The 13,709-nt window shown below is 39.1% G+C and overlaps 1 protein-coding gene across 1 annotated transcript in view; it reads left to right on the forward strand.

The window, feature by feature from the left end:
• Positions 1-1,077: 1,077 nt before the first annotated feature.
• The window catches only part of MB21D2 (Mab-21 domain containing 2), a 633,278-nt gene continuing 620,646 nt past the window's right edge, over positions 1,078-13,709 (forward strand). The window contains exon 1 of the mRNA XM_044070387.1: positions 1,078-1,709. Within this exon, the coding sequence (XP_043926322.1) occupies positions 1,478-1,709 (232 nt within the window). The 5' untranslated portion in view covers positions 1,078-1,477. The remainder of the gene's footprint in view (positions 1,710-13,709) is intronic.

Below are 13,709 nucleotides of genomic sequence, written 5' to 3' on the forward strand. Positions count from 1 at the left end.
GAAGTACAGGCTGATTGCAATGTACAGTCATAGTTACTTTACATATGGGTGCAGAGTCATAGCTACAGCTTAGCCCCTTCCTGTAAATAGGATACTGCACCCCCCCCCCCCCCCAATTCATTAAATGCAAAAAAAGCTAGGCCTCAGTTACAAGGTGCCTTTTGAGCAAATACTATGGTTTGATTTATGTATGTTAAAGATTCCCTTTGCAAAATGGGTTCTAGTTTTGTGTAAATAATGATTTGGGTGTCCTAAAAAATGATTAAATTACTTGTGGTAGAAGTCCCATGGCAGGGTCAGTGGTATACTAATTATGTCTGAGCCTTTCCAAATCCACCTTCTTGGTTGCTTATTTACAACCTGTCCCCAATATTTTAGAAACATGCCTGTTTCAGTGTGGTGCACTCGTCCCAATACATAATTTTCTGAAAAGTAAGAAGTATTTAACTGGAATGTTTGGTACTAATTGCTTATTCTTGTCTTCACTATTTGTTACAAATTCATACGTCATGTAGGAGAGATGCAACAAACGTATGAGACGAAAAGGTGCGGAACCAAACGTTTCTGTTTTGTACTCAGACCTCACGTTATTGCCCCTTCATCCACCTAACATTTAAGAAAAAATATTCCATCATAATACTATCCCTTTACACTTAAGAAATGATATGATCACTTTATGCAGTTGCTCCTGACACCTACCATGATATGCACACATGTAAAATGCAGAAATTAGTTTACAGCATGGTCTGGGCTCTAGAAGCTAGAACATTTCAGAAAGACGTTCAGAATAAAAATGTAGTTGAATATAATGAATATGTCTAGCTACACCCCTGAACAAAAATCTGGGACGTTTGAAAGAAAGACAGCCAAAAATTGCTTAGAAGGTCATTTTCTAGCCAGTAACGTTTGAAACGAATTACTAACTGGACTCAATTTGCCTGTGAGCGGGTGCAATTAGAAATAATTAACAGATAAGGTCATTTCCCCAGGCTACCTCCTGACTCATACGTGCACAGCCTGCAATGTAAATTATATGTCTGTTGGCAGCGAGAGGTGCAATACTTGCAAAAATTCCGAGTTTCATTGAGAATCATTCCATTTACACTGCAGGTATTTATTCCTGTCTCCTGGGAATCAGCTGTACTCAAAGCAGACGGCAAAAATATTCAAAATGGCCGTAAGTGCACTAACGAGTTAATTCCTACTTCTCCCCTTCGGGCTCAGGATAACGTTGCAACCAGTAGCAGCAGCAGCTTGTTGATTTCAGAACTGGTTAAATTCATGTTGCTTCCGCTTCGGTTTTCCACTATTAAAGGCAATAAAAGTTTTTCTATAAGACAAGGGTTAAGATGCTATTACCTGCCAGATACATCTGACGCCTAACTGCGGCAGTGCTTTGACGTTACATTTGCTCGTATTCCTGTTCATCATTAGGAGAAAGACGTAAATAAAAGTGATACCTTAGTGTGTGTTTGGGATGAAGATGGCGGCTCCTGTTGCCTGCAAGCCTGGATCCATCGGCAGTAGCAGCAACATCAGCAACACTAGCACCAAACCCTGTGTTGTCGAGTTGGATTTCAGATCTGGAGCAAGGATAGAGGAATTAAATAAACTAATTCATGAATTTACCAAACAAGATCAAAGGGAATACGATGATCAAAGAGCTTTAGAAATTCATACAGCTAAGGATTTCATTTTCTCGATGCTAGGTAAAAGCAGATGCTACTGCTTATTATTAAGCATTCATGTCTGTTGCATAGCAGATAGTTTTACTCGTGTGCTGTCATAAGGAATAATGCAGAAAGTATACCTTTGTTTACATTTGCTTAGGCTGGACGGTTTCGTGTAGTTGATGTATATAAGTAGACGGTGCACATAACTAACTAGTGGATCCGCTTGTAGTTATTTTAATAGCGCTTTAATTATTGCTGAGCAAAAGTTAAAATTATTGGTATTTTATAAGATTTTTGATCAGTAAGACATGACTACGGTTATGTCAGTGTTTTAGTGAATCATCTCTTAGGATGTAATAATTGCCTCCTGAGATGATTAATTTGAAGATCACATTTACAATTGGAAATGTATTATTGATAGTGTTTTGTGTTTTCTTGCTTGATTGCAGATTGTATTAAATTATAGAATTTGAGGTATATATAAATATAGTCCCTGCTTTTATGGCATTTGACTTGTTCTTGCACTTAGTTATTGTTAATATATTAGCTAGGGCTGCACCTTGCTATATTTTGTGGAATACTTACTCCCTGTAGTTGATATTAGTAATTTTATGACTGTATAAGTGAAAATTCTTAATAGAAAGTACAAATGAAACAGTACTGTGTTTCCCCAAAACATGCCCTACTTTGGGCAACTGGAAAGGAAGTAGCTTTACCTTTGACTATGAAATGTTGCATTTCACTTACAAGGAGGATTAGGAAAGCAAAGTTGGTCAGTAGCTGCTAAATTGTGGATTTTGGCTACTGCAGCCCCTCTGACTGTATTTCTCTTAAGCATTGTTCCGTTAAAAGTAGATGGGTATTATACTTGGTGGTTATTAAAGACTGTTGGTGAAAAAAATCAAGACTACATAAAAGCAGAGTAATTTTAACATGCGCTATTCAGAATTGCAGTACCTCATTTGTTATCATCGAAAGAAAAATGTATACAGAATGGTGAAATATTTTTGTGAGAAGCAATTGCAGGGTACGATGAAGTTGGAATGAGGGTATGTGTTTCTTATTGATGTCTGAGCCTGCACTTATTCCATTGTCTATATATAGTGTTAAAATGTGAGCAAGTGACTGTGACTTTGGCCTCCACCAGGGAAGCAGGGAGTAGAACTCCAGTGTTTAGCTTCTTTCTTTTTACAGCAGAAAAGTTGTTAGCTAAGGCAGCTTTTTGAAGCTTTGTAGTTGTTTAAATATGTTGCCAGCATTTCTAGGCAAATTTAAACCATTTTCTTATAAAATACATGTCCATGCCTTTCCACCCCATGTTCCTTTAATAGGTATGAAAACAATTTTCAGCCACAACCCACAAGTGCAGAAACAAAAGCAAACACCTTGAATAATCAAGAAGCATGCAATGCAGAAGAACAGATGCAAAATGAGATATTCTGAAAGAGTCCTGGAACAAGCACATGTGTTGCAGATCCTTTTCGTTTTAACAGTCTTATGTGTGCAGAGGAACTTTGCAGAGGTAGATTATAGTTAACAATAAAAAACAAGTTGTTTATTGTTTACAATATGTGTTTATATATATATATATATATATATATATATATATATATACACACACACACATTAAAATCCATTTTAAATGTCAACATTCCAGGAAACAAGCAGGCCAACATTTATGATAACAAACAGGGAACGATTGTCACACTGGAGGAAGCATACTGTTTGAATTCAGCATTTCACAGTGACAGTCTGTCTGGAGACAGTGTGCTGCTTGTTGGGAAATGGTGAGATTAACCATTGTGCTTAAAGCACTTTTATACTATGGTTTCTTGAACAAGTGTTTGGGATAAGTCTTTTTGAACTTGGTGAGAGATTCTAGGCTCCTTAATTCAGGTGAGAGAGTATACCATAATGCCAGGCCTAGTCAGGAGAAGGCACATTTTCTAGTAGCTGTTTTATATGGAGTTTTGCTTAATGTGGCAGCTTTCTTCTGGTTACTTCTTAGGAGAGAAAGTGGTCTTGCATGGGAAGTTTCCATCTCAAAGGCATTCAGTAGCTACTGTTTAGTATTTTGTGAATAAAAGTAAGTAGGAAATAAAGTTGACCTTTTGGTGACTGGGCACTATTTTAGATGTTAGGAAGTTATATGGTGAGATTTGCTGTATGTAATGAGGGCAAATCTGCACATTTTACTTTTTCTTATCTGAAGTCTTTGAGAATTTTGTCCTGAGTAATCAGAGGAATGCTGTAATTCAGTTTAGGGAGATGAACATTTTTGGCTAGGGAAAAGTGGACAGAAGGGGAGAGTAAATGATTCCACATAAGATTCTTAGTGGAGATAGTACTGTGTTATTTTGTCTCTGATTTGAAATGGTTGGAGAAAGATCAAGGTTAAGTCTTGGCTATTTTATTTAGAAACAGGAGGAATGATGTTGTGGTTATGAGTGATGTTAAGAGATAAATAAAGGAGTTTTTGAGGGGTTGTAAATAGCATAAGGTTATTTTTTGTGGTTAATTAGAAGTTGATTACAATAAGCCTCTATTGTGTAGGCCAGAGAGAGGCTGGTATTGCTTATCAGAGAGGGTTTTACTGGCTTGTAATAGAATGATGCATACATAATGATATCAAGGGAAAGGGAGGGCATCTATAAGACCTGTAATGACTAATGAAAACTGAATGTAACACAGAATTGAACCTTGTGACACTTTGGTGTTTAGGGTGTCCAGCGATGATAAGTTGTTAGTGTGTATTTCAAATGTTCTGTTTTCTAGGTAACATTGGAACCACTTGATAGACTTCATATTTTTTTTTTTTGTTATTGACCTAATGCATGTGTGCAGAGTTTGTATGTTCACACTATGTTTTCCCTAGATCACCATGTTATTTGCCTGGGTGTTTCAGATCTTTCTTGACTTTTAAGCACATGCTACCTAGATTGAGTGACTACTGTAAAATGCGTGCGTTTGTGTGTGTGTATTTGTGTGCGCGCACACGCAAGCACATGTGTGCATGCATATATGATGTTCAATACCTAGTAAATTTCACCTAGCTTCAATAGTTTCTGGGACATTATCTGGATCTTCACAAGTCTGAACTGTTTTAAGTGATTACCAGTACTGGATGAATAAAACTTGCTTACTTGGTAAAAATTGTGATTATATTAATCTTTCCATGATGAGACATACAAAGGTCTACAGCAGGGATCATAAATAAGCTTCCGTGATCCATATACTGCATATGAACAGGGAGATGCTGCATATCTGCAAGTCAAATGGCACAAGAGTTGCTCACTCTAGGGATTTCAACTTAGCATGTGACATTAACAGAACATGCTGGAGAGACAGATATGTCTACCACAGACTGCTGTTTCTCTGGAATAAACTTCCTATTTACGTAAAACATAGCTCCTCACTGACCGCATTCAAACGCAACCTAGATAACTGGCTGGGAGACTGCAGATTTGCCCTTCAGTTGGCACCCATGTCCTTAATGGACAGGAGTAGCCAGTGTTGATCACAGACCTACTCTGTTCATAAATTTTATTCTGCCAACTACCCAAAAAGAATAAATGGAGATACTTGGGATTAACATGGCTAGGCTTGTAAAGGCTGTAGGGCTTCTAGCCTAATAATCTCCTATGGATTTATGAACCTATGAAATCTCTGCATTCAGTCCCCTACTGACCATTTACAGTCACTGTTGTATTTTTGTCCTTTCTTTCTTTCTTTCTTTCTTTCTTTCTTTCTTTCTTTCTTTCACTATACTCCACTGCAGCTAAAGGTGCTGGACTATTTATCTCATAAGGTCTCCACTTGCTGCCAAAGTGTAATTAATGGTTGTAACATGTTATTCTCTATTGCCCTATGTTGTGGGCTGTTCTTTTTTCTTATCTTTTACTGTTCTTTACAGTACTGTACAGTATGTTTATTTTGATGCAAGTCCTGTAATTTACATCTTAGCTGCATGGCTTGGGATACTCACATTTTGCTATTGCTGAAGATTGCTTAATTCTCTGTACTTTATAAGTTTAGCTTGTGTGTTTTTCCTTTTAAACCCATTTATACGTTTAGCTTGTCTGTTATCTTTTCTCTTTTAAATCCATTTATAATATTTTCTCTAACAACTGTTACCTGGTAGTATTTTTTTTAATGTTATTGGTTTGTTTTATGTTTGGCCAACTGTTGATTTACATTTTTCAGACTTGATTCTTCATGTTTGTAATGTTTAGTCATGAGAGGTGTTCAATCCTACTGAGAAAAAAATATAAGTATACATATTTCTGTGTCATTGCTTTGCATATAAGTGAAAATACCATTTAAATTCAATGTGCTCTGCAGTGCTGTTGAATGAGTGAATGGTCTATATATAAAACATGTACGAAGATTAAACAGGAGAATGTTTGGTTTCTGATGGCCAGTGTTGTCTGCCGCTATGCTCCTTGTTGACTTGCTGCTTCCTAATAATGTCCCTTATGCTGTCTTTGCTCATTGACCAACCTAGATTCCTGCCTTGTTGCATACTACTGAGGGCAGATGTATATACAAGAGCACTTTCATGTTGCATGTCTGGGCAGTAAGTATTTTCTACTCGTGTAGTGTAGGTCTGCAGGAAAGTATGTCAGTCCATCACATTTATGTTGTCTAAACAAAATTAGGCGTTTAGTGGGAGATTTGGTAAAATAGTTGTGGTTTGCTTTGTACGATCCTGCAGCAGCAGAAGCATTTTGGTAATGGTGAATTGTTAGGACAGTGTACAGCCAGAGCATTGGAGAGGTGGGAGGTAATCGTCTAAAAGGAAAGACCATAAAACTGTAAAATCAAAATCTTCTTGGTTAGTGGTAGACAGAAGACAATGTAATTTTTGTCTTTGTTTCTTTATTCACTCTTAACAGTTGTGTATACCTCCTGTGTGCTCTCTTTAAAAGAAGAGTTCGCATTTGAAGCTTTGAATTGCATTCATTGTTTTCTACTTGCTAGCATCAGTGATTTGGAGTCAGATGCCTTCTTGGTGCAAGAAATTCTGGTATTTAATTATTTCAGGAAGGACGAAAGATTGAAAGGGAAGTATTGTACTCTGTCCTCTTTACTTTGGTTTGCAGTCTGCCATTACTCTGGAAAATTAGATGCCAGAAACTTCTCATGTCACTGTGATTAGACTTGCCAGAATGTAGAGTGAGCAGAAAAATACTTGGAATGCATATTTTTAGACAGAATGTCAGTTTGTGGGAAGACATAAATACTGGCAACCAGCAGTCTTGTCCTTTTGTAGGATGTTGGTTATTGCTGGTTGAATCATTTTGTCCAAGAGCTTGACAGGAGGCTAGAGTGAGAGCAGCTGCCAGAATTATGGCCTTATTTTAAAATGTAATATTTTGGATTACTTGTGGTTTTCATTAACTGCAAGCTTTTTCCATTTTAGCTTGTGGCTTTGGAACTACAATGAACAATGATGTATGTTTTTTTGTCCATACATGGTGTTTCGACATTATTTCCAGTATGTTTTATGATATCTGCCAGGCATGCTCCCTCATCAGCACAGTGTCCTACATTTTGTAAAGGTATAGCCTGGTTAACATTGGCCTCCTCATGCACTTGCTTTAAATTACTTGTTACTGCTACAGGTGTACGTCCACAGTCCCATTCAACAGAATACCCAGTTTCTGGTACAGAACAAGAACGAACCCCCTGCAGACTAATAAGGCATTCAGCTAAAACTGAAGGAAATTTCTCCCCATCCACATCATCTCCCTAAACTAACATTGATAAAAAATGGAAATAAATGATTACATTAATGAGTTTGCAGATATATCATTTAGGTCAAACTGTAAAAGCAGTATTCTCTTCTGAGCTGTACTAAACAGAGAACAACAGTAGAGATACTCTTCATAATGGAAATGTAAAGGTGTGGCAGTAAAGTGTCCTAAGTAGCATGCAATGAAACCTAAGTACATTAGATGTTGTAAGGCATTATTGTACCCAAAAGCAGCTTGGTGTATATTTCAGGAGTTCATGATGATCTGATCATAAAACTTGGGCTGTGTGTGCATCTTTCGGCTTTTCCTGGTTAGGGGTCACCACAGCGGAACTCCGGTCCGCTAATGATTGGCAGTTGATTTTTTTATGTGCCGAGTTGCTGGCCCTGACGCACAACCTTCAACGAAGGTACGCCCATTCACGCATGTCTCCACACAGAAGATGCTGTAGCTAAGAATCGAACGAGACAACGTCTTGCTGTGAGGCGACAACGCTACCGCAGCACCACCACCGCGGTTACAATGATCTGATCATAAAACTTGGGCTGTATGTACCCCTAACTGTGTAAGAAGTCTGGGACGTGAGGTCGGTCTTTAGTTTAGTTTTGTTTATTGTTGACTGACTTTCACATAACTCATTGTAAGAGAGAGAGAGAGAGAGAACAAAAAGAGAAGGCCGCACAGTGGCTTAGTGGTTAAGGTTTCTAGTTTACAGCTTTAGCATCCAGTTCAGTCTTGACATCTAGTCACCGTGTGTAGTGAAGCCAGAGTGTTATCCCTGTATATGCATTTTTTTTTTTTCTGAATGCCCTGTTAGCTAAACAGTTTTTGTTTCTTAAGCCTTTTATTTTAGTTTTGTTTTTATTTTGCATGATCTAAAGGTATGCTGTCTGTAAATACACACAGGCTGGGCTGGTGTATGTGTGTTTCACTGTGTGTGAGTGGCCTTCATTCAAACTGTGTTTCACTGTGTGTGAGTGGCCTTCATTCAAACTGTGGTGTGCAATTCCAGAAATCCTGCTTTACACTTGCTGCTGTTTTTACTTTTACTAGCAGCCTCTTGGCAGCTGAATATAGTATCCTTGGTGCCTGAGACAATCAGCAAGCAAAGCACATTGCTGATTTTAGGAATATCAGGTGGTTGATGTCATGCATTTTTATTACTGTTGCAGCAGAAGTGACATTTATGAGACTGGAGTCTATAGCATTATATTTAGATGAACTGTATGAGTGGCGAGAAATTCCAAGTAAAAAACACAGTAGAGAGTCGATTATCCAAAATGTCAATTATCCGAACCAGCCTTCCAAAGTTTTCGGGTAGGAAAAATCATAAAGTCTGAATATGTAAACATTATATTTATTTGCTTGAGCCTATTTTTTGAGCTTGTAGCCAGCTCATGTCTGGAAAACATTCTTTGTTGTTCACTGGAATTGCTGAATGGTTGAAAAGTGTATTCTTGCATGCAGAAAAAAACAAGATTTTAGAAGTTTTTGTATCCAGTTTAAGTATATGTTTGATTACCCAAACTATCCTGGGTCCCAGTTAGTTCAGATAATCGACTCTGCTGTATCAAGCTGTGTGTGTGTTTGGGTGTGTGTGTGTTTGGGGGTGTGTGTGTGTTTGGGTGTGTGTGTGTTTGGGTGTGTGTGTGTTTGGGTGTGTGTGTGTTTGGGTGTGTGTGTGTTTGGGTGTGTGTGTGTTTGTGCGCGCGTGTGTGTGTGTTATTTATATAATATATATGTTTGTATATAATATAAACTCCATTTTCAGCGAAACAAGGAAAAAAGATAACTAATCTCAAAATAAGCTTCATAACCTATTAAAAATCAAGTGTTATGTGGAAATCTGGTTTTCATCTTTTTAAAAACATTTTACAATAGCCAATAGGAACATACTTGAAAATGTCTTTTGATAAGACATCTGTCCTAAAGGTAGTAGATTAGAAATCGTAGGACCATACAACTATGAACATCTTCAGTTCAATCTGACTTAACTGTTATTTTGTATTTAGTATTTTCATTTCATTGTATATATTGTACTGTTACTTATGATGTATAAAACTGTGGACCGGATTTACTAAACTACCGTGCAGGACTAGCATAGTCCTGCATGGAAGTGCCCGTTTAGGAGCAGGACGGCAGTGCGCCATGCATATTAATAAGGCACGTTGCCCGAGCTCCTAGGTTTACACGGAGCGTGTATGAGTGCAGTGGGAGTGTCTGAGAGCAGAGCTCTTAGAATAAACATGCCCCTGCAATGTAGAACAGCAGAAAATGGTAAGAAATGAGCGAGACCGCTCATATGTGTCTGCATATCCCCACCAACAGTTCCCCATGTGTACAACAGCAACAGTACATAAAAATTAAATAAAGAAACCCTTTTATTTATTTATTTTTTAAATCCAAGTACAGCTAACTGTAGGTAAGCCGGTGTGCCCATCACTTAGCTACGGTTAAAGCAGCTTAAAAGGCTGAAGAGGATAACAAGGAAGATATATGCAAATGAAGCAACACAGCAATAATGTAGTGGGCAGAGTATTCGCTTAACGAGTAGGCATTCCCAGTTCGAGTCCCACTGCAGCACAGTCTGTTTTACATGGCAAAGCACATTATAACCAATATTTTTGTTGCAATACCCACTAAATAACACATATCTATGAACTGGAGTACTGCAGGAAATGCACATGTGAAATATCAGTGTCAGAATGAATAAGGCACTAGTAAGCAGGTTTAAGCAGAAATAAGCAGTAGTAAGCACTAGTAAGCGTGTTTAAGTGCATTTGCATGGGGGTAAGCACTGCCTACACAGATTAAGCAATGTAATTGAGTATAAGAAACTGTAACCGGAAGTCAGCAGTGCTTACCGCCACCCAAACATGCGCACATCCAAATACAACTGCTTTAAAGTGGCTTAACCAGTCTGTATCCAACGGCCTATGTCCAGCCCAGCAACAAAGTAAATGGCCTCTGCAAGGCTCAAACCTAAGACCCTGTACACTACAGTCACAGTAGTTAACCACTAAGCCATCATAGCAGTTCATAAGTTTGAGGTGTCAACAAACAAATCCTCACCACAGGAAAATCAAACTGAACATGTGAAAGGAATGTATGTACAGGTTGATGTTGTATAACCTGCTACATAACATAAATATGTGAACTGGAGTACTGCAGTAAGGCCAGATGTGAAGTGTTGTAATAAAGTGTTGAAGTCCCCAGGACCCCATACAGTGTACGTACACATGAATCACAGATATAACATGTAACAAATAAATCAATGCCAAAAGGAAAATATAATGCTAATTAAATATTAAGCAATGCTAAACATTGCACAGCTCAGCATACTTGGTGTAAGCAATGTGTAGGCTGGCTAACTCAGTCTGCCCAGTGGTGTACCCCTTTAAAACACCATGAGCAGGGAATACTGCAGGGCCAGTACCTGGGCTCTCAGTATAAAGTGGAGGCCTGGGACAGTCTTGCTCTTGACCTCATCAGTGCCACTAGTATCCCCCGGACTGGTGAGCAGGTCAGGCATCACCATGCTGGCCTGAAGCGGCGGAGGGGGGATCTCTTGGAGCAGTGGATCCAAGAATCAAGGCAGATGGCCAATGCCACAGCACTGTGTAAGTACCCATTCTACTACGTAGATAATGATTGTCTAGCTTGTGTATACTATGGATAGCTAATGGCTAAATATCACTGTATTTCCCTGACAGCTGTAGATGAGCGGGCTGCGAACCAGCAAGCCCATGCTGCTGGGCTGCAAAGGCTGTGTCGCGAGGCAGGGTAGTAATAATCTTGCATGTACTGTCATAACAAATAAATATAACAGTTCTAGAAAGTGTTGTGCCAGTATAAAAATGTGTTGTGTATGGGATGTACTGAATAAACTAGACAATATGGCAGGAAGACTGTCATATAGGTTGTGTGTAAATAAAGGTGTAATATCTTGTGAATAACAGTATAACCCCTGGAGTGCTTGTGTACATTCTGATTTCATATGTTGTTGTAGTGTTGCATTCCATAAATAGTACTGTTGTATTAAGCAGTGTTACCCATATTGGTGAACGCAGTTAAAATGTGTAGGAAGTTCAGTATAACAATGTTGGAAGTCCCAAGATGTCAGTCATATTGTATATCTGAGGGAGACTTGCACAGAAAACATTGGAATGCTTCACACCAATCCCTGATAGCACAGTGTACTGTGATGTCAACTGTAATATTTTGACCACACACAGCACGAGTTTGAATCCCAGGAGTGGTAGTAAGATGTATGCATAATCATACCCCACAACTGTACAGAGTTTGTAAGAATGTTCAGATAGAAAGCTGCATGCATAATTAGACCCAACAACTGTACAGAATTTGCCAGAATGTTCAAATTGTAAGCTGTAAGCATAATCATAACCATCAACTGTACAGACTGTGGCAGAATGTTCAGGTAGCAAGCTGTATGCATAGTCATACCCCTCAACTGTTCTCATCTGTCCAGCATGTCCAGATACATGGCCCAATTCTGCTGCCCGATAACCTGTTCCCCTGACATATCAGTGTGATGATCCAAGAATTGTAGGTAGCTTCTACTGACATATAACTGATTAGTCAGTCCTGTACATAGTCAGAGAATGTATATGAAAACAAACCTGTCATTGTAGTATCCCACCCAAAGTGTATGACAGCTAATTTCAAAATATGTCACATTAATACCTGCATCCTGCAGTGGCGGATCCAGGAATTTACAAAGGGGGGGGCGCAGTCTGGTTAGTTGAGTACCAGGCTGGGGGTGGGAAATTGGGACACTGGGCTTTGCAGTTGTGGAAAGATCACCTTAAAAAGCTCCGACATGTGTGAAAGACCACAATATACACTCAGTTACACATGATGTTGCTGTGGATTTGGTTCATAGGTGTTTCCTAGGCTAATGACCACAAGGGCGTTTTTAGGCCTAGCCATGCATCCCAAATCTCTAACAAGTTCAAATACCCTTGATAAGTGTAAGCATGACCCTGTGAGATGAACCATTTACAGGTTACCTGTGTCCATTTAAGACATAGGTGCCAAATCAGGGATGCATTTTCGTTTTCCCATCCAATTGTCCAAAGTGCACTTGAATTGGGTTAGGGAGGAACTCTGCTTCACATGAATGGGGAGCCTGTTCCACAGATTGGGTAGTCTCTGGGGTACATAGCTATCTCTCCAAAAGGTCCGATTTATATCACAGGCAAGGTTTAAGTCTTTAGAATGGGTAATTCTGGTGCTGTTTGTTTTACGGATATGCAAGAGTTCCATCAGAGTGGGGTCTTTCAGTGACCTGTATGCTAGGCATAGATCTCCCCTCAAAAGCCTGTAGGAACAGAATACAGGGATACAGCCTTCAGGTGGTCTGCAAAAGATGTTTTAAATTACACCCTGTATTCTTTTAGTGAGGAACTTCTGTGGACGTTTCAATTGTTGGATATGCCTGGTTAGGTTCATACCAAAGGAGGCATTGTACTCTATGACAGGTCTGATGAAAGCCGAATACAGTGGGACAATGACTTCCTTGGACTTAGTGTCCATACCTTTGTTTATAAGTTGTGCAACATAGAATGATTTCCTCACCACTGTAAACACGTGATGCTCAAAGGCTAGATTACTGTGTGTGTGTGTCTCTAAGTCCCTAACTACTGGGTCAACTCAAAGGGGTGTGTTTTCAATATTATAGTTACTAGGGATGGATGATTTCCCAAAGGATTCTATTATGCATTTCTTGGCTTTTAGTTTTAGTCCATGGCTCTGGCACCAGTTGTTTGTGTGAGCCCCTCCTAGAGCACTTTTGTGTCAGTGTGAGATTCAATGACAGCTCCTAATTTGCAATCATCTGGAAATTTAGTCAGAGACCATTGACACTGTCCTCGACTTCTGAGAAGTAAATGCCAAAAAAGAGCGGTCCAAGGACTGATCCCTGAGGGACTCCATTTGTGACTGGCCTCTTTGTAGAGGTGGATTCCCAAGTTCTAACTTCTTGGGTCCTGTGAGCCAGTTGAATATCCACCAGATGACATGCGGGATTGTACCTAACCTCTTCCGTTTGTCAACAATGCACGAGACTGTATTTTGTCAAATGCCTTGACCAGGTCAAGGAAGGCAGTGTGAATGATTTTGCCCTCATCCATTGTTTTGGTGACCCTCTCAAAGAAGTCCACTAGGTTGAGTAGACATGATATGCCATTGACAGAACCAAATGGGGTTGGGTGTAGTGTCTGGAGGTTTACTATATCTCTGTTGATCATCCCCATGATAA

The sequence above is a fragment of the Protopterus annectens genome, chromosome 4.part1 (assembly GCF_019279795.1).
Source record: "Protopterus annectens isolate FY-2018-M chromosome 4.part1, PAN1.0, whole genome shotgun sequence".
Taxonomy (NCBI): Eukaryota; Metazoa; Chordata; order Ceratodontiformes; family Protopteridae; genus Protopterus; species Protopterus annectens.